At 43.0% G+C, this 19,634-nt stretch overlaps 1 protein-coding gene across 1 annotated transcript in view; it reads left to right on the top strand.

The window, feature by feature from the left end:
• Positions 1-19,249, top strand: part of adgrb2 (adhesion G protein-coupled receptor B2) — a 273,447-nt gene extending 254,198 nt beyond the window's left edge. The window contains exons 34-36 of the mRNA XM_050035088.1: positions 1,102-1,215; positions 12,546-12,599; positions 15,968-19,249. Coding sequence (XP_049891045.1) covers positions 1,102-1,215; positions 12,546-12,599; positions 15,968-16,144 — 345 coding nt within the window. The 3' untranslated portion in view covers positions 16,145-19,249. The remainder of the gene's footprint in view (positions 1-1,101; positions 1,216-12,545; positions 12,600-15,967) is intronic.
• Positions 19,250-19,634: the final 385 nt, after the last annotated feature.

The raw sequence follows: 19,634 nt of genomic DNA, 5'->3' as shown, positions 1-19,634 counted from the left end.
ATTCTGACTTCCCAGTGCAAATGGAACGCACCATTAAACCCTCTTAGATGCCACCTTCTGTCAAACAGCATATCTGATGCACACAGTCTTTCTGTTATGAATTTTGAATCACTAACCCAAGCTGAGATAACCCGATGACATCATCAGGGTTATTTTTTTCAAACTTTGTAGGCTCTTACAGAGCCACAGAAGACATTATACAACTGAGTAGTACTTCTTGTAATAAGTTAAGTGAACTTTAAGTGTAAAATCACTGGACTTCTCCTGTACATTAGTGCTTTATTTTGAAGGTTACGGCAATCATCTATAGGAGGTCACAGGTTACACATGTTTCATGGGACTTAATAAATACCATATGACTCAGACAAAGAAAACTTAAGACATAGCAGTAAAAAAGCAAGGAACAAGTAGCACCTTCTTAGCTGAGCAGAGATGAGAGTGCCCACTCTGAAGTAATTGGAGCCAGTGCTAGGCGCCAGTCCTGGCCGGTAAGTGTGCGGGTGTGAGTGCTGGCATCTTGCCCCTGTGTCACTTTCAACCTCGCAAGCTGCTTTGACGATTAGCTACTGCCGAGCAGCTCCAGCACTGCCCATTAGCACAGACAGACAACAGCAGTGGCACTGACAAATGCAGTTTGCTGTCAGAGAATTAAAGATCTGGATTTTAGCTGCCTTCCAGACAGACATATTCAGAACACAGGGAAGGCAGTTTTTTGTCAAAATCCAGCCATTCTGTTAGACGTTTAATGAGTTCGACAGAATCCTGAGTTAACGGGACCGCCAGTTAGCAGGCACCAGTCTGGAACAATGGCATTTCTGTCAGTCATTTTTACCAAATTTTCACTTAAAGGACTCCTCTGCAGCACTCCCAGTTGCCAAATTCTTAAAGACTGAGGAAGTGGATGATGTATGAGCATGAGCCAGCAATCGATCGATCTGTCGGCGTCCCTTTCTAACCTCTTTTCATGGCTGGCGTCTCTGCAGTCCCTCAGCCTTCTACTCATTCCCATTCCCTTGCCTGCCCCTATATTGCCCTCCCTTCTTTTTTGTTTTTGTTTCTGTTTGGTTCATTTTTGCTGTCCCTTCCTTTCTTCCCTTCCAGAAAGTGATGCACACTCGCAAAAGACATTCTGAGCTGTACCATGAGCTCAACCACTCGTCCAAGTTCCACACCATAGACAGGTATAGCAGGGACCCAGCCATGTCCACATTCAAGGTAAGACCATTGCCCAAACGCAGGACGGGAACCCACTGTACCCATGCAACTCCATGCCCTTCCGCACTTAAACCCCACCCCTTTAACACTAAATAATTCATAGGAAATGCTGACTTGTGCGCAGATCCAAATTGCAGTAGCATGCTTCACAGAAAGTGGTCATCACTGACTACATATTATCAGCACTATAGTGTTATTTACATTATCTTGTAAAAGCAGCTTTCAGACAATTATAGTCATAAAAATTCACAGTACAACATGAGGTACCTCTGAAAGCTGCTGTGTTCATTATAGTGTCCTTTTTTCCAGCCAAATTGCTCTCTTAGAAATGTGAACACAGTGTTTACTCTAACAAGGGAACTTGAATGTAAATTGAATAATGTATTTTCAGTCCCATTTGATTAATTCTCTGTTGGACTGATTATCACATCCGTGGAAAATCGAGCAATAACCACCCCATCAATATAAGTTTAAAGGCACATTTTACTCCTGTTTTTTTCCTGTGAATATCTTTTTACACCTGCTGTAATTGGCCTGAACTTAATTCATTCTCACTTGTGGTTGGTGCCTTATTAAATACCTGTCAAAACAGTTGTTCGAATAAGCTGTTAGCCCAGGGATAATCAATCATAGCTGGTTAATGAAATCCAAGTTCTGCAATTTAAGACCTGTGAAACTATTTCTCACTCTTACCAAATCACCTCACCATAATGCATTGCTGAAAACGCATTTGTGCCTGTACACACAAGTGCTTTGTCTATGCCTGTGTCACTCTGGTTAATGCATTTGTTTAATTGGATTCATTGTCTATGTACTGTGTTTTTTCATGTGTCTGTGTGGGTGGTTATGTGGGTGTGTGCATCAGTGGGGTGCTTGGGTGGGCACCTGTGCGCATGAGACACAGAGGCATCTTTTGAATCATTAATACACCATTAGCAGCAGACGAAAGAGTCCCTGCTTGCTCTGCACTGACCTTCAGAGGGCCAGTTTCATTAAGATTTAAACACACGTGCACATGCCTGCACTCCCCTCATCCGCGGCGCTTGAGTGCGTAGAGCCGTGATGAGTTAGCCAACCTTGATAGGTGTACTTTTCCCTGGCATCGGCACCATGCTGGTTCACATCTAATTTACACCGCCAGTAGAGGAACAGAGACCAGCCTGACATCTCTCATATTCCCAATGCCATGTAGCCACACACATACTGTACACACACATACACATGCAAACACGCTGCCATTTCCCAATGCCAAACCAGCGGCCTTTTCCTTCACTCCTCATTTGCTCAACATCTTGATCAAGATTTTCAGAGGCGTTGGCTGACTCCCCATTCATTAATGCCAAGCAAATATTTTATGGAAGAGAAGAAAAATGGCAGGCTGCTTGGAAAGGCATGAGCCATATATTAGAAGTGTGTGGTTCTTAACAGTTGCACTGCAGAATGCTAATGTGCCTCTGAGGGAGCGCAGGTGTGCTTTGAGATTATGCCCAAACGTAAAAGAAATGAAAGCCCAGCCACAAATAATAGATAGGCTGTATTTAAGCTAATTAAGACAAATTGGAACGCATATTTCCTCTGGGTTAGTGACGTCATATAAGTTATGAAATGAAAGGGCAGTATAGATATGGCTTACTCATCCAAATCCATTATGTTAAAAGTAAGTAGGCAGTTCACTTAACTATGAATAATTACACGGATAATGCTATCAGTGTCAGGCCTTTGACAAGACCCAGCTTGAGTTCAGCTCTGCTGTTGTCAACATCTCACTTTGAGAGTCACCCCCAGACATGGACATGCTGACTATACAGTAATTATGGAGATGAGAAGGGTGTGTGTGTGGGTGTGCGTGTCCGCACACTTTCATATCAGAGTGCCTACTTGTGTGGCTGCATGCCTCTGTGCGTGGTTGTAGGCATGAGTGTGTCTGTGTCCTCTTGTTCCTTTTATTTTTGTTGTTTGTGTGTTTATCTGTTCTATGTTTGAGTCCAGTGTGTTGCACTGCTCGTGTTTGAAGCACATAAACTGTGTTTAGGAGACAATTACTGCATGAGTAATGATCTAATTGTTTCATAATAACTTTAATAACCTCCTTTCTGTGCCATATAACAGACACTGACCGTGATTTCCACATATACTACATGAGTGCTGTGATTTAATAGCAAACATAATTGCATTTCACAAGGATATCTTCCCACGGATGGACACCCAAAGTACTGTGGAAGCTGATACTCACCCCTAACTTCATATGGCCAATTGACTTAGTCACTTAAGGACTTGCACTATTGAGCATCTCACCTTTTAATGATGAGGGAGACAAGCAAGTTCCAGGCAAAACTAGCAGAATGAAAACCCTCTCTCCCCGTTACCTGTTTAATGATGAGTCATCTACCTCAGGCAATGATGCCTCAAAAAGTCATTAACCCCCCTGACTTTTACAGGCCTCTCTCTCCTTTAAAGTGCCTAAACAGTAATTTAACCAGAACCTTAAACAACTTTTAATCCCTTCTAACCACCGTCGCCGGTGTTCGTCCATCACAGGTCCCCCCTCCCCCACCACCGAGGCACAACACAGAGCCATCACTAGTGCGCAGAGCGTCCCTCGTTTACAAAGAAAGTCAACGTAAGACACTAAACCCCACATAAACCTCGTGCAGTAGAGCCCCTCTAACTCACTCTTAAGGCCGATGAGTTGATGCGCTACATGTCACTGTATGTGTCAAAGTTTGTCACTGTATGTGCTGTATCTGTGTTTACGAGCTGTAAAAATGTACATTTCACATGGAATTGACTGTTCCCTAAACCTCTCCCCCAATCAGTGATTGTCCAATTGTAGCTCAGCTACTTTAACTTGGCAGGCCTGTCAAGCGTTGGGTTTCTCCACATGTTGAAGTGGTGTGTGCACTGTGTGGAGGCTAGTACTTGAGGTAAAATTAGGGTTAAGGCTAACATTAGCAGTTCAGTGCTGGATTTGGAATATTTTGCAAGCCACTGACCCAGGCCAGCACTACCTCAGATAGAGCTAAGGGCCCTGACACACCAAGACAACAGTCAGCCTTTGGTCAGTGGAGTCCGCCAGGGATGACATTTTTCTGCAGGCTCATGTGGAAGTGAGCATCGCACTGGTTCCCTGGTCAAAAACCCTGTGGGATTTTCCCATTGGATTTTAGATTATTGCTGAAAATAAGCTCTGTGCCAAACAAACGTTTATGACACACTTTTTGTTAATCAAGATAATCTTCATAAATTAACAACATTTTCATGATTACTGAAGCTTAAATGCAATCACCAGAATTTAAAAGCTAACATTATGCTATCAACAAACTACACTATGGTCACCACCATGACAAGACTGTAAAGCCATGTTCGGCACAGCTTGGCGTGATGACATTCTGTAGTCTCATTTAGCCACTTGTTGGCAACTGCCTATTGACACATAGAAACTTATTATACTGTTTACTGACATATTTTATGTTGTAGAACAAAATGTTGAAGTATCTTAAGCTTGTGTTAACCACAGACCTTATTTCAGGCATCTAAGCAAAAACCCATTCAAAAAAAACTTTGATTTTGAGACGAGGGTACCAGAAGTTGTAAAATGCTAACTCATATCCAGCTTTTAGCACTCATTCCTGGCAGACTCTATGTGGGGCTGTTGGTGAGTGTTGCCTTAGTCTTTGCTGTTTTTTTCCAGCTGATTCAGCATGTTGACTTGGTGTTGGAGATGGCGGACCCCGTCAGTGAACGATATCACTCTGATTGGCAGTTCAGTTCAGTGCACGAGAAGTTACACGGAAGTGAGGAAAGTAAACAAACGGCTAAGGTCTAGAGGGCATGAGATCAAAACAAACCATTGAGCCATTGAGCTTTTTAACAGAAACAGTTTGTAATTGTGTTATTGTTCCTGAGTGCACAATAAAAATGCTTTGTTCTTTCAACATCAGGTTGTGTTGTTAATGTGCTAACTGGCTAACTAACGTCTTGAATCTGTCCTGTTGGTCTTTCAGTTTCCCTTTTTGATTGACACATACAGACTACTGCTGCCTGCTGATATAGAGAGTTATTTCCTCTCACACAGGGGCAGAACATATGTCAGCTGTTGGCTGTGGTCTTTGTGGTGTGTTCAGTGCAACATTTCAGCTGAGACACAGGGAACGTGACAGTCAGCCTCTGTCAGCCACTAGTCCTTTGAAGGCTGTTTGTTGTGTCTAATGTGAGCGTTAATGTTGGTGTGTAACCAGTGTTAGCACGTGATTAGCTAGCTAGGTACAGCTGATAAAATCCGCCACTGAGTTGAAATTTCTGACAGCAAAACTCAGAAGAATTCTGATGCTAAATCTGCTTGACAGGCGTAGCAACAGTAACTGAAGGGGTTGGGGTCAACAGTCAATTTAAAGTACATTATACTTAGCTTAGCATTACCAGCTAAAGTACAACAAAAAGTCTATTTCAAGACTATAATTATTTGCAGTCACAGTCACACAGTGTCAAACTATAAGCTTACTCCATGTAGCTGCTCCCGTCAGCGCTGTCTCATAGTGAAGTGACTGTATTTGATGAGCCTAAATAGTAGATGGTCCCCTAGTGGTGTGGTGGTGTAACAGTTCAGTGCATCAGCAGCTTGTACCTCCCTGTGCTTCTGCATTCATATAATGAATGCTAATTCCCCTTCCTCCATCAACTCCTGTACAAATTCATATTGAGATGGATTTGTACGGTGTTCTGATGCAGGACTGGATTTATCTTCCATGATGAAACCAAAACATAAAATGTTTTTTTGTTGTTCTTTTTTTGTTGTTTTGGGTTGTGTTTTCGTTCCTCTAGCGCCACTGTGTGTGGCGTGACAATCCATACAGTCATTGTGCCCATTTCAGTGCCTGAATTAAACCTGATGACCCAAACACCATAACTAAGTGATAAATCAGTTCATAAAGACAATGAGCCATCCAAACCGATTTATAATCACCTCATAAACCACGATACTCTGTCCATAAACCAGTCCATTGGCACTAAAAAGGGCCAAACATGATGCACTTTGAATGGGTGCTGATGAGAGAAATGTCACAAAGGCTTATCAGGTCAGAAGAGACCTGATCCATTTTACTTCTCTGGAAAGGTAGGATCTCTGTGTTGAGGAGATGAGTGGATATCAGAAAATGTCCCCCAAACACATTATTTTTTTCTACTTTCACATCTTATCCAATTTTCAGTTCAAGTACAGTGGGCTTAAAGGGGTCTTGGGCCTTATATGTGCCCTCACAGATAGAATTCACGTACTTCAGTTTCTTGATTCCTGCTGTACTTGTCTTTCTCTGTCTCTCCATACCACCCACTCATACTGTTATTAGCTCTATGTCACCTGGTAACTGGTAATCCCTTTTATTTACGGCACTGATAGCCAGAGGCTGTGAAGGGATGACTCAAGTGTTACGCTTAATAGATGGAAACAAGGGGGAAAGACGTGACCGGAGAGAAGCGGGAGGTAGACATTATATCACAAGACTCCCCATTAACCTCAGTGTTGAAAATCACCTTGTCTGTCTTTTCTATTAGGCTGCTGAGGCTAGCGGAGCTATTCCTGTAGTCTGAAAATAAATGCACATATTGCCCTCTGTTACATATGCTGTTTTTCTGAAAAAACATATGCATGACCTTTAAAATCTACTCTGCAAAATGGCTTACTGGTAAACTATCGCTAACAAAGGTCAGCTGCAGACTGTGACACAAACATATATTTCACTTGTCAGTTTCAGACATCTGGGTGCATTTTTAATGCAGTAAGATGCACAGCGACTCTTATGCATTCTGAAACATGGCTACACGAGGCACTGAGGTCACTGCGAGCTAATGTTGATCGATTGTAGATTGTTAGCAATTATTTTCGCTTATTGACATCACGACAACAGCTACTGACCTTGACTCCAGTGTTTCACAGGTACACAGTCGTCCGCCCCCCTCAAGAGAATGATATCTGTTGCAGTGGTAACACTTGTATTATACTCGGTTGAAGTGGATAGAAAGTGGGCTTCACATTAATGCTAATGATGAAAACAAATCCAAATCCTACTCTGTTTTAAGTGCAGTGGCTGCTCAGGCAGGGGCCATATGGCCAGCAGGGGGATGGAGTCCATTTTCATTGTGTCTCTCATAATGGAGACAGGAGACAAATGGAGTCAGCAGGGTTACTGAGAGAGAGAGCGGATGCAGTGTTTATGTAACACAGTATGTATTAGCAATGCTGTGTGCGCTAATGTTTAGATTTAGAGCAGCTTCTTGGCCTCCGTCACTGTGGAGTTAGCCCGTCGTTTTCTATCCTCTCCACAGGGTTCAGAAGGTCATAACACAAATTTGCATGCGGTGCCCAGTGATGCAGTGTTTGCCTCTCTGTGTGTGGGATGGACAGTGTGTGTGAGAGAGGACAAGAGCTTGCACTGCGTAATGGCCTGGCTGATGCATTTTTTAGCTCTCAAATGGGATATATTTCCATCCCGTCGTCTGCTGTGTTCTTGATTAAATGAAGCGTGCTCGGCTTCCCTCTCTAGATAGACGGTGCGGAGTTATGCGGAAACGCAGTGGGACGGAGAGAAAGACAAAGGAAACAAGTGTTCTACTTTGTTGTGATTTCGCTCATGCTAGATCAGAGCGGGGACAGCGAGCGAATTTTTCGATTATGAAAGATGTATTTGCAATTCAATCCAAATGGCTATAGGCATGTGTTTCAATTCTGTGATGGAATTCTACTCTATTAGGCTATACATGGAAATACATTCGGGTATAGTCCAAGAGAGGTACTTCCATTAGCCTGCACCATAAAAGAAAGGTGAGACCTGGGGTGCTCCCTTTATGCATCCACAGTTAACATTAGTGGCTGTTATTGATATTCCAGCATGTTTTTAGGCCACTGAAGGGAATTGTAGCTGAGGTAATGTGTGTGCTTTGGGGACGTCTTGTGTAAAATGAAGATGTATAATTTTAAATGACAAAGACTCCATTTTTGTTGATTCAGTGCGGGCAATTTGCCTGTACTTGCAAACCCTGTAGGTCTTGATAGTCAATTTTCTGGCATTAAGCTAAGGGGCTTCAATTTCACATCCCCTCTTCTTCCTCTTCATATCTCATTCTCCCCTCTATTCATCCTCACGGCTTGACATTTTCTCTCTTGCCGTCTCCCTCGTTTTCCCATTTCTCCCTCTAAACTCAGCCCTCGGTGGCACGTTTGAGGCATTAATTGAATAATTAATTCCTCTCATTAGCTTGTTTTTAATTATTTCCTTGCCCCCTTCTCTGTGCCGAGTATAAACTCATCAACTGTTTTCATCCTTCCACACAAATTGCCCATGAAAACTGAGGGCTGGCGGAGTGTAGCTTTAGCGCACTGGCTCTATCAGTGGCTCCTAATGAGGGGACGGTTAGCCCAGGCGGAACAAGCCTAACACTGGCTTCGTGCACCAAGAGGCACAATACTAATTTAGCTCATTTAGTGTCCTTGGGCCAATTAAAGGGAGGTGAAAGGGGCCGAATCGCTAGCTGGAACTGTTTTCACTATATTGCACTGCATTGCACAGGCCCAGACAGCAGCGAACCAGGCCTGTGTGTCTGATTGCTCGTTTGTTTGCAATGTGTTACACTAATGGAATTTATTTGCCCTACATTCTCCAGATTTGGCTCCTTTGAAGGGCCTTATTATTTGTGACACAGATTCCTTCCCAACTAAGGGGTAAATGGTCCTAAAGACTGCTATGCCCAGTTAGTCTATTTTTGTGCCCCCCTAATAAATTATGCGAGTGCTGAATAGGCAATCTGGATCATAATCTTTATGATATAATGAAATAAACACACATAAAAACCTTGAAATAGTCCCTAGTCCCACTGACAGCTGCAACACCACAGTCATGTTCTGGTATCCACTCAGTTTGCTCTTACATTGTTTGATGTTGCTTTCATTCTCCTCTTGTATAAATGTGATTTAAGTTTGTTTCATTGAGCCTCACACTCAGTGTATGTCTTCTTTTGTTTGTTTTTTTGCCTTACTGCCACATTTTATTGATTTCTGGGTTTTTTTCTTTTTTTTGCTTGTTGTTGTTTCTTGTTGTACGTCCTTTGTTTCCTGACTGGGCCTTGTGTTGCATGCTTGTTGTCATGTCCCAGTTTGAATGTTGCCAGACAGTCAGCAGAACCATGGGCATCCAAGTCAACAAAGGTAAAGTTAACCCACTTACCCACAACCACCTGTCCGCCCCCATCATCTCCCAATGACAGCTTGCCGCATTGCTCACCCACATCCAGACACAATTTCCATTCCATGGTCCAAATGAGGGGGACTGTGAGTGGCAGAGAGTGGGCCTCATCCACCAACACTGTAGCGGAGGATTCTCTTCACGGCTTTAGATGTTTGTGAAGTAGCATCTTTTTCTAGTATGTACAATCCCTACAAACTCCCCTTCACTTAGCTGTGTCATACTTGTAGCATTTTCCTATCAGAAAGTCGTGTAGCGTGCTTGAAACATCAAGTGTTGGGCGATTAAGCAAAAATCTCCAATTTGGGACTGTCACACTTTAAACCAGTGATGGACATTGTATTTCGGTTGGTGCTTGTGGCCACATTAGCTCCATTTGCCCCTGCTGTGCCTGCAAAACTATAATGGCAAGTACTTGACTGTACCCCCACGATTTCTCTTTAAAAGCCACAATGGAGCACTGTAGTGAGTTGTTCAAATGGTTGACATTGAAGGGACAGTATCAGTGAATTCAAACCCATCATGCCAAATCCATTACAAACAATGATGGTGCACAAATGGTGCTTTAAGAGGTTAACTGTTTGATTCATGTTTGTGCTCCGAATGCTGAAAAGGCAGACATACAAAGACACTCGCTGTAGTAATTGAAACTGACCAGGAAAAACGTGTCAGCCATAAATTTAGTCTGTAACAGATGGCTGATAATGTCCAGCCAGTCGTGCCAACCCTGACTTCTTTGGCTTTTTTTTAGAGGCTTGTTACGTGGTGTATAAAAATTTACAAATGCTGCATATGTTTTTGGACATGACAGGGGAGAGCAAATAAAATCAAGACAATGAAATAAAAAATATGACAAGGAGAGCAGAGAGAAAGAAACAATTGTTGAACGAACTAGTTTAGTTTAATTTCTACATCTGTTTTCATCAGTTACAATTTTAAAAATGCATCATATTGTATAAACAGAGTATATAATTGGTATGTAAAATCTTAAAAGGGCTCTATATTATATTCAGAACATTACTATAGCTCAACAACTATTTGCTGTGTAAAGATAAGGTGGAGTAATGGCCTCCAGAACAGAGAATATAATCACACTTCCTGTGTGTGTAATCAGAGCTTCTCTGTCTTTTGTTTTGGTAGACTGTCTAGCCATGTGTTTTAGTATAGCATGCAAATCCCGTGTGTATTCCACCAGTTAGCTAATCCCCACCGCTCTGCAATGCGCTCCCACAGCGGTTAGTGCTGATCAGGATGGCGACGGTGTGGAAGTTGCCATTGAACTGTGGCCATTGTTAGCACTAGCTATGCTGTTTGCACCGTTAGCTGCTAGCCGCTAGCTCAGTCACTTCCATGTTAATAACTGTGTGTTGACAGTCTCTGAATCGTAGATACGCTCTGAATATCGTATAGAGCCTACTTAATCTGTAAAGTAACAATAAACTAGACCTGTCAGAGAAATATAATGTCAGAGTAAAGTTATCAGTTCTAAGTACAAGTCCCCTAATTTGTAGTACAGTACTTGTGCACTCACACTCCACCACGGATGCAGCAGACAATATGTCAACTTGAAGAATTAAACCCATTTCAAACGTTTCTATACATGTAGGCTAAGCTAGCTAATGAGCACATCATACATGGCAGTAAATCAAGACACCCCAACGGCAATACGCTGAGGCCCAGAAATGTCTTTGTGTCTTTCACTACACACACACACCTATTTCGACACACTCACACAGACAGCTCTCCTTGAAAGAATGATGTGCAATTCTGTCTGCTGCTTTTTAAAGACATAAAGAAAAAATAACACCGTAAACATGAGCATGCAATTGTGTATCGGAAAAGCTTTTCATTTTTTTTAACAACAAACTGGAATACTCGTAGTGAAAAAAAAAAAAACAAAGCTTCAGTCAATACAGCCAATATTTGCCAAGTCGTTGGAACCACTGAAGGGAATCAATTTGTGCCCAGACTCGAGGCAGACTGGGATTTAGAGAGTACAGATGACGTGACCCCCCCCACCCCCCACCCAATCCAAACATCTCATGACACACACTGTTTAGAGCTGCTGGCCAGTCATCACAAGAGGACAGCTTCACCAAACACTGCAGGACCTCTCTGTGGTTTGTGCACTGGTTTTGCTGGACTCCTCCTAAGCTCACTTTCTGACCGGCCAACTAGGAGAACACCTGTTTACCGAGAACACCTGTACAACAGCCCACCCAGACAGATGCAAGACAACATAAGCGGCAGTTTGCTTGAATAATAAAAGACAGGACCATAAAAAAACGATAGATAACACTGCAGAGGTACAGCGGGGGGAGTGAAGTTTATGTGTTCAAGCCAGAGGCGGAACATACAGAGTCAGCAATGTCCACTTTATAGCCTAGCTTTAACTATTTTATGTGTTGTGTTAACACATACAGTAAAAAATCAATAATGCAGATAGTGTAGATAGCATTTCCATGCACTAATAACCAGATTCGTTACACTCTTTCAACATTATTTAGAAAACATGAGCTCCGAAGCCTCTAGCACTGCACAGCAGATCCACTGTTACGGCTTTTAGAATCAAATTACTCTTACGCCCACATGCCGTCCTTCCTTTTATCCCCTGTATAGTAGTTGTAGTCGCTGTTAGTGGTACGTAGCATGTAGAAGCCTTCAGTCATTCTGCCCTTGCCTTGTCAGTGTTCCCTCTGAGCTTTGGCAGGTTAGGATGTTAAAAATACTGCCTCTTCCAACACAGTTTGATTATGTGCACATAACCATGCTCGCATTGCGTGTTTGATCACTTGTTTCTGTTCATGCGTGCATGTTGTGAGCGTGTACACGTGTTGTTGTCTCGCGTGAGAGAGCTGGTGAGGGGGATTGAGATGTGGAGAGAGGGAAGGGGTAAGGTGTGAGAGCAACAACTGCCTGTTCACCTGCTGAAGGTGTGGGAACAATGCTATTGTTTCAGGGCAGAGTTGTCAGTGACTGTGATCCCCCCTCCCTTACCCTCCCCTTCTTCTCTCTCTTTCTTTTCCTCTCCCTTCCTCTCTCTCATCACCACCCCCCCTTCTTCCTTGTCTTCTCCCTCCCATTTCATCACCACAGAGGGAAAAGCGATGGAGCATTTCGTCTGCCGGAGGTGAAAAGAACTCGTCGAGTGTAAGTAGTGGGGTTTCTGGCAGAGAGGGAGAGAGTGAGAAAGAGAGGGATGAGATGGGGCTTTGGGGCAAGGAGGGAATGGAGGCAAGGCAGAGATGGCGAAAGGGAATGGATAGACACGCAGTAGCAGTACAATCGCGTTAGCCTAGTCTCCCAGGGATAAAGTTGGGCTTAACTGCAGCATTACCCACACTCCTGCATTACAAAATGTTCCTTCGCCAGCATTTAGCATGCAAATTGGCTCCCAGATTATGCCTTTTGTATTCATTTTACCAACTGTCAGGCTGTGACGCAGGGAGAATGATAATCAGGCAGATATTGCCCCCTAGCGCTCTGGCGACGATCATCACACTGCAAGGGGGTGGGGAGGGTTTGCTGTGTTACTGCAGATCAATGACTTTTGTGTATGTGTGTGTCTGATGAGGAGATAGACAGGGACTGAGGGTACGAATATCTCAAAGTGAATTACACACGAGCACTTAATAAGAGTTGGGCTGATGAAGGGAAGGTGGGATTGTGGAAAAAGAAAACAAAATAAAAGGAGACAGCTGAGTTGCTGAGAGATAGAGTTGAAGTGCTCTCTCAAATGGATTACATCTGCACAAATAGGCACACAGAGCACTCATTTTAGGATATGTTGTACTGCGAGATATGCTCTGTGAATATTCCTCTTCTTAATGTGGCAATTCAGCTCCATGTAGTCCAAAAAGCTCTGCTGCAGCTGGGTCCATCATGTCTGTGAAAAGCACCACAAGCAGTGTGTCTTGTTTTTTGTCTCTGTATGTTTCGCTCCACCAAGAGTCATCCAGGCCAGCGTTTCCCTCGTGTCTTTACCAGCTTGTATCTTTGAAATCATTATCTCCTTGAGATAACGAGTCTGATTTGAATAATGGCCCCTTATCTGATGCATAATGCTACCTCTAATTTCGTTTTTTTTTTTTTTTTTTTTTTTTTTTTTTTTTTTTTGCTAATCCCCAAACATGTATTTTACATGCATGGTGGGCACATTTGCAGACCACATGCAGAGATCACAGACCCCAGCCTCAAAGGTTTCATGCTTTAATCAGTTTGAAAAGTCACTGATTGGGTGAGGTGGATGATAAAGGATGACAGGTCTCATTTCTGAAAAGAAAAATAAGGTTTTGATGATAGAAGGCTAGAAAGATGAACTACAGGTATGTATGGTCCTGCGTTTTAATGCTTGTCAGGTTAAATCACTTCAAAGAAATGGCACTTAGTGGTTAGTCTTGGTGTGTGTGTTGATATTTGCAAAGGTTAGGGATCAAATTTATTTCCTGTGAGTGCATATTCCAATGTATCCATCTCCAAATCTGTCAACTTGCCAAATCTGTCCAGGGCAGTGGTTTCCAGGTACTTAGCTTAAAGGAGAATTTCATCTTATTACAACCTGCATCTTATTTTTTTCTGCTGGCATCATTTCTAACTGTTACGATAACACTGCACTCACCAAATGTAATTGCTGAATTTGGGAATGATTGCTACAGTGTCCAACATGGCAAGAAACAACAGCAGTCAGATGATTAGATATTTTGGAAACAAAGATTAGTGGGATAATATAATCCACTTTATTTGGAGATAAAACCAAAAGTGGCTGCACCCAAAATGCCTCTAATAATCCATGATTGCACAGACAGCTGGTACATACCAAGGATGGGCACTGAAAGTACTTTCTTTATTCAAGTTCTCACATTAAATTATTATAGAGTACTCATGTACTTTCAAAAAAACATTACAATGGGAATGAAATTGGCCAACACAAGAAATAAGTGCAATTTAATATTTATTGAATCATCAGGCTTCAATTATCCTCTCATTCATTTTTCCGTATAACCGCTTATCCTGTTGTTGTCACGGGGAGGCTGCAGCCTTCCCCAGCTGACACTGGGTGAGAGGCAGACACAGGGCTGACACACAGAGACAGACAACCATTCACACTCACATTCACACCTACGCCCATTTTAGAGTCACCAATTAACCTGCATGTCTTTGGACTGTGGGAGGAAGCTGGAGTCCCTGGAGTAAACCCACGCTGACATGGGGAGAGCATGCAAACTTTGCACAAAAGGGCTCCCCAGAGGTTAGACGCAGCGCTGAAAGACTGTCTTCAGAGCCACTGTCCTTCCAGTCACTTCAGCGTCTGCTCAGTTAGCACAGCGTAACAGCAGCAGCAGCTAACATACAACACCAAGCCTTTTAACAGTCCCAACAAACTCACACCAAAACAGCTCAACTCTGTTGTTTAACCTGTCAATAACCACTTGATAATGTTAGCCGCTAACTGCTAACAGTTAGCCCTTTCACTGTGTTTGCGTGTGTGTGAGTGGAGGCGGACTCTCACCAACTGTTCCCAGCAGCAGTTGTCTCCTGGTGTCTCATGGCAGAGAGCAGTAGAAGCCAAGAGGCACCGAGCAAAGCAATACTATGCATGCAGCTCTACTATGAAATTAGATTTTTCCCATTTTAAAAGTTCAAAAATGTGTATGAAAGTCATGTTTATACGTGGGAGGATGGATGGCAATTGCTCTGTCTGTTGAACAAATATTGACATCCAAATCAAGAACTTGAGTACTCATGCCCATCCCTAGTATGTGCAGCCACAGCTGGTTATAGTTTGATTGAAAGCAAACTTATTTTGGAACATGCACCCAATGAGTATGGGGACATTTATAGGGAAACTCCACCGACTGAACACATCAAACTCAGTTTACAGCTCTTGTGGAGTGGTGTTGCATTTCTGAAGCGTTTTGTGAATCCAGAAGAAGCTGTGCAAAATCTGATGAAGTGCCTAAAGCGATGTCACCGCTGAAGAACACAGGTTTGAAAATGAAATAAATCCGTGTAGAGTTAAAAAGACATGAGCTTACTAGACCTCTGTAGCCTGCTCCCAGTCTCTGGTTGAGGCTTGCGACCTGAGGTTACATTAGCCGTCACTAGCATGACACATCCAAATCTCTGACTGAACTGTCACCACTTGAGTTGCAATGGATGGCCAAGGAGAAGAAAGTACACTGAGGCCCTTGGGAAGGTGCCCCCTTTGGCTGGCCCTCATGCCTTGCAGGTAGTTGGTCTGTAAATAAATGGATGTTGAAGTTTAGTTAATAATTTTGCCATCTGTCTTTATTCTCTCTTCCAAATAAGTTTGGCTTACCTAGGCTCTCGTGTTTCTTGCCCTATCAGGCAACAATTTAAGCAATGTCATCATTGTTATTATGGTTAAAAATGGTGTTCAAGACCATCAAAATAAGACCCAGGTTGTATGAAACTTCTTCTCCACATCCACGTGGTGCCTTCACATGCAGCTTATTTGTGCTCACATGTTCCTTCTCCCTGTCCTCCTCCTCCATCAGGACAAGTCGACCCCTGAGGACCAGAGCTCCTGGGACAGCTTCAAGACCATGACCCCGGAGCTGTCCATCGTGCCTGGGGAGCAGAAGGACCGGATGGAGCTGCACAATAAGAACTGGGACTCCTCCTCCGCTAACACGCCCGACTCGTCCGAGGGAGACTTCCAGACTGAAGTGTGAAGACACACACACATTCACACACTCACTTGAATACACACGCGCTCACGCCGAGACGAACTTCTGAAACAGCTATACATAAGTACATGATTTCTCGCAAAGATCTCACACACACTGCTCCCCGTCTCCTGCAATGTGCTCTGTCGGATCCCATACTGTATTTGTTTACTGCTGCAGTGGACAGACACGGAAAGAAGACTGTTCTACTCTATATTTTCGCAAAGACTATTGAAAAGAAAGAACAGGGGCTTGACACGTCTGGGACAGAGGAAAGATTTTTAAATGAACTTAAAAAAACTATGAAAAACTTATTTCTGAGAAAAAATGTCTTGATTTTATTCTGGAGAAAAAAGAAAATCTCTTTCAATTGTTTGATGATTTGGGGGGTAAAAAAGAAAAAGAATATTTCTGCACCGTTCAGTTCTTTTTATAGCAAGCGGAAAAAAATCTCACTGAGGTTTCTCACACTGGTAGCCCCCCCTAGGCACCCTGCTTTCATTTATTTCCTTTTCCCTTCTAATGGATGACAGAAGCATTCTATCAGTTCCCTTTTTTTTTAATTTAATTTTTTTTTTTTTTTTTTTTTTTCTAATTTCGTCATTTTGGATGGATCGGGGACGGGGGAAGAGCCGCTCAGTGATATGTGCCATCCGCTCTGCTTTTTTCAGGTTCCAGTTCAACAATCCCATCCATCCATTCCTCTCACATCCTCTGTGTCAACACTGTATTCCCCCTTTTTTGTGTATTTTCTATGGTTTAGTTAAAAAAATGTCCTCCTCTATGGTTTGAAACTTTTAATGGAAAAATAATACGATTGAAACAACTGTTCAAGGAGAATTGATTTATTTTCAGACTGGTTTGATTTCTGCTTGTGCTGCCTTTTTTCATTATTTTTTCTCTTTTTCTTCATTTCCTGTGAGAATTAACCCATGTGGAACTTTCAAAAAACATGATTTAGGACACACGCACACACACACACACACACACACACAGCACATAAATGTGAGCTTGCTTTCTGAGGTAATGTGTGCCGCATGTTATCCGCCCATGAGGAAAAGGAGGATAGCGATCGTCATGCAGATTCTCGCATCCCCTCCTTTCCCCCCCCCCAGTGCTTAGAGATAAAAGCCTTTAAAGATTGCAGCATCTGAATCCATTTCAGCCATCACCAATCACGGCGAAAAAGAGAATATCTCATTCATTTTCAGCCCAAATGGGATCTGTGCAAGCTCTGTTTAGCATCTCTCATATTGCTAAAACGTACGCTTATGCCGCCAAGTGAAATATCAGTCAGTTTAGCAGCTAACTTGCTCTTCCTCTGCTGCGGAGGGAATATTGTTGGCTTCACCTGACCTGAGGAGGATTTTCAAGCCAGTAATATGCAAAACTAGACACAACTTGCGCCAAAATCTTCTTCTTTTCCCAAGAACCCCATCATGGATTTAAAGATAAACATGCCTTCCTTTGCTTTCCTCTACCACCTCCTTCTCGTTTCTCCTTCTTTGCTGCCCACCCAGCGTCGTGCAACCAGAAGGCATGAAATCTTAATGTTAGCAGTGGAGCCAGATGTATAATTCCTCCTTCACATGGATCCCTGTCTGTGTGATTGTATCCTGCACTTGTGAGCACAGCAGCTGCACTGAGAGGGAGTGAAATAGAAAGACAGAGATGGAGTCAAAGAGGTTACGAGGCTACAAGGTGGCAGACTGAAGAGGAAACGGCAAAAGAAAAAAAAGACAGTGGTGATGCTTTCTGCTTGACATTCTACATCCGTACCTCGGTCTCTACAAGGGGACAACCAGTTTCCTGCTGTTGCTACATTAGCACATCAGTCCTCCACACACCGACAGAGAGAAAGTGTCAGAGTGCAGGATGAATTCAATAGACGGCTCGATAACTTTTCTGTCTATGTTCAAAGCGGCTCCCATTAATCTAACAGTCTGGAGAAAGAGATGAGAGACAATTTGGGGAAGGGAAAAAAAGTGCAAGAGAAAATGGTAGCAAGGAAAAGAGATCCAAAAAATATATAACGAGAAAGCTAGAGGCAGGCAGAGATGCAGATTAAGAAGGGGGAGTGCTCAAAACAGTAATTATCCGGGGATGGCGATTTGTCCTGACATTTTCCAATGCAGCCCTCAAACCATCTGTTTAAAGATCCCTAATGTGGTAGTCGTGCAGCACGGCGCAGATGGTGAGACAAGAGCGCGGCCCTTCTAACCTTTCAAGCTAATCAGCTGATAGGGGAACCTAAAGCCCCGCTCCCTCTCAGAGGCCCCCAGGTTGCAGAGCTGAGGTCACATTCACCTGACCCTCCGTGAGGCTCGGGATCCAGTTCGACTGTAAAGCAGCGTCCAGAGTCGCGGTGAATGGGTGTCGATCTATAGCAGAAGAAAACATCAGTCTCAGGGGAAACAGATTTGACCTTTACACAGACAAATTAGGGTTTTTCTTTTTTAAACATGAAACTGATCATTAGAGAGAAAGCTCTGGATGGAGTCTCTACAATGCCTTGTTACCATGGTAACGTATAAATGGGATTTGACGAAAGGAAAAGAAAGAAAGAAATAAGAGCGCTTGATTTCAGTGCAGTGTAAGACTTTCTCTTTCATTAGCAAGCTTTTCCATACTCAGTGAGGGCTGGACATTAAGTGTTCATCTACAGGAACGGTAAGTGAGATGCTGCTGGACTGATTGACATGTGGATGTTCGATCACCACAGCTGAGGGTCATCTTGTCATTTTACAGTTTTCTTTTCTATGATGAACTCCGGAACGAATGCAGACACGTGAAGTTGATGCTCAGAGTATGCCAGGATGTCATCTTGTTTTCCTTTGTGTGTTGAAAGCCTGCCAAACTCAACAGCCCGTAAAGAAATATAAAACACAAGCAAGCCAATTTCCAACTGGAGGCGGATGCCAGCTCTGAAACCTACTATGCTCACCTTCACCTTCACCTTCACCTCCAGCCTTCGATGCTTAGGTGTTAACCGACCGCTACAACCATCCGACATTCCGGTTGATTTATGACTGAAAACCCCTCCCTTTCCTTTTCTCTCTCATTTTTGTTCTTTTTATACATAAGATTGTACAAAGTAGTCCTCTAATGTTTTCATAGTGTCTTTTTATATGAAAATAAATTTTCAAATTGATCTCAGTGTCTCATATGTGCATACCCGCTGATTCAAGGGCATCTGCGGATGAGAGCAACTTGGCTCCTTTCTTGATTTGCAGTGTACTCGCAATACCATGTTTTCGTAATATCACTCTGGGTGTTGGGCATGACAAACTCTGTTACCCAGAAGCATTGAAGCTTAACTGTGACCAATCAGAGGCCCCGCTGGTCTGTCTGAAAATGTAAGAGGAACAGTTCTGTGGGTTTGAAGTCATGTTGCACTGGAATAACCAACGGGGGGAATGTCAACTCAAAGTGATTATTTCATTAAAAATGTATCAACTTTGAGCGATATTTATGCTAATAACAATCCTCTTCCAAA

Source organism: Epinephelus moara, chromosome 22 (assembly GCF_006386435.1).
Source record: "Epinephelus moara isolate mb chromosome 22, YSFRI_EMoa_1.0, whole genome shotgun sequence".
Lineage (NCBI taxonomy): Eukaryota > Metazoa > Chordata > Actinopteri > Perciformes > Serranidae > Epinephelus > Epinephelus moara.
Note: the sequence above shows the minus strand (reverse complement) of the source record. Positions and strands in the feature narration are given on the sequence as shown.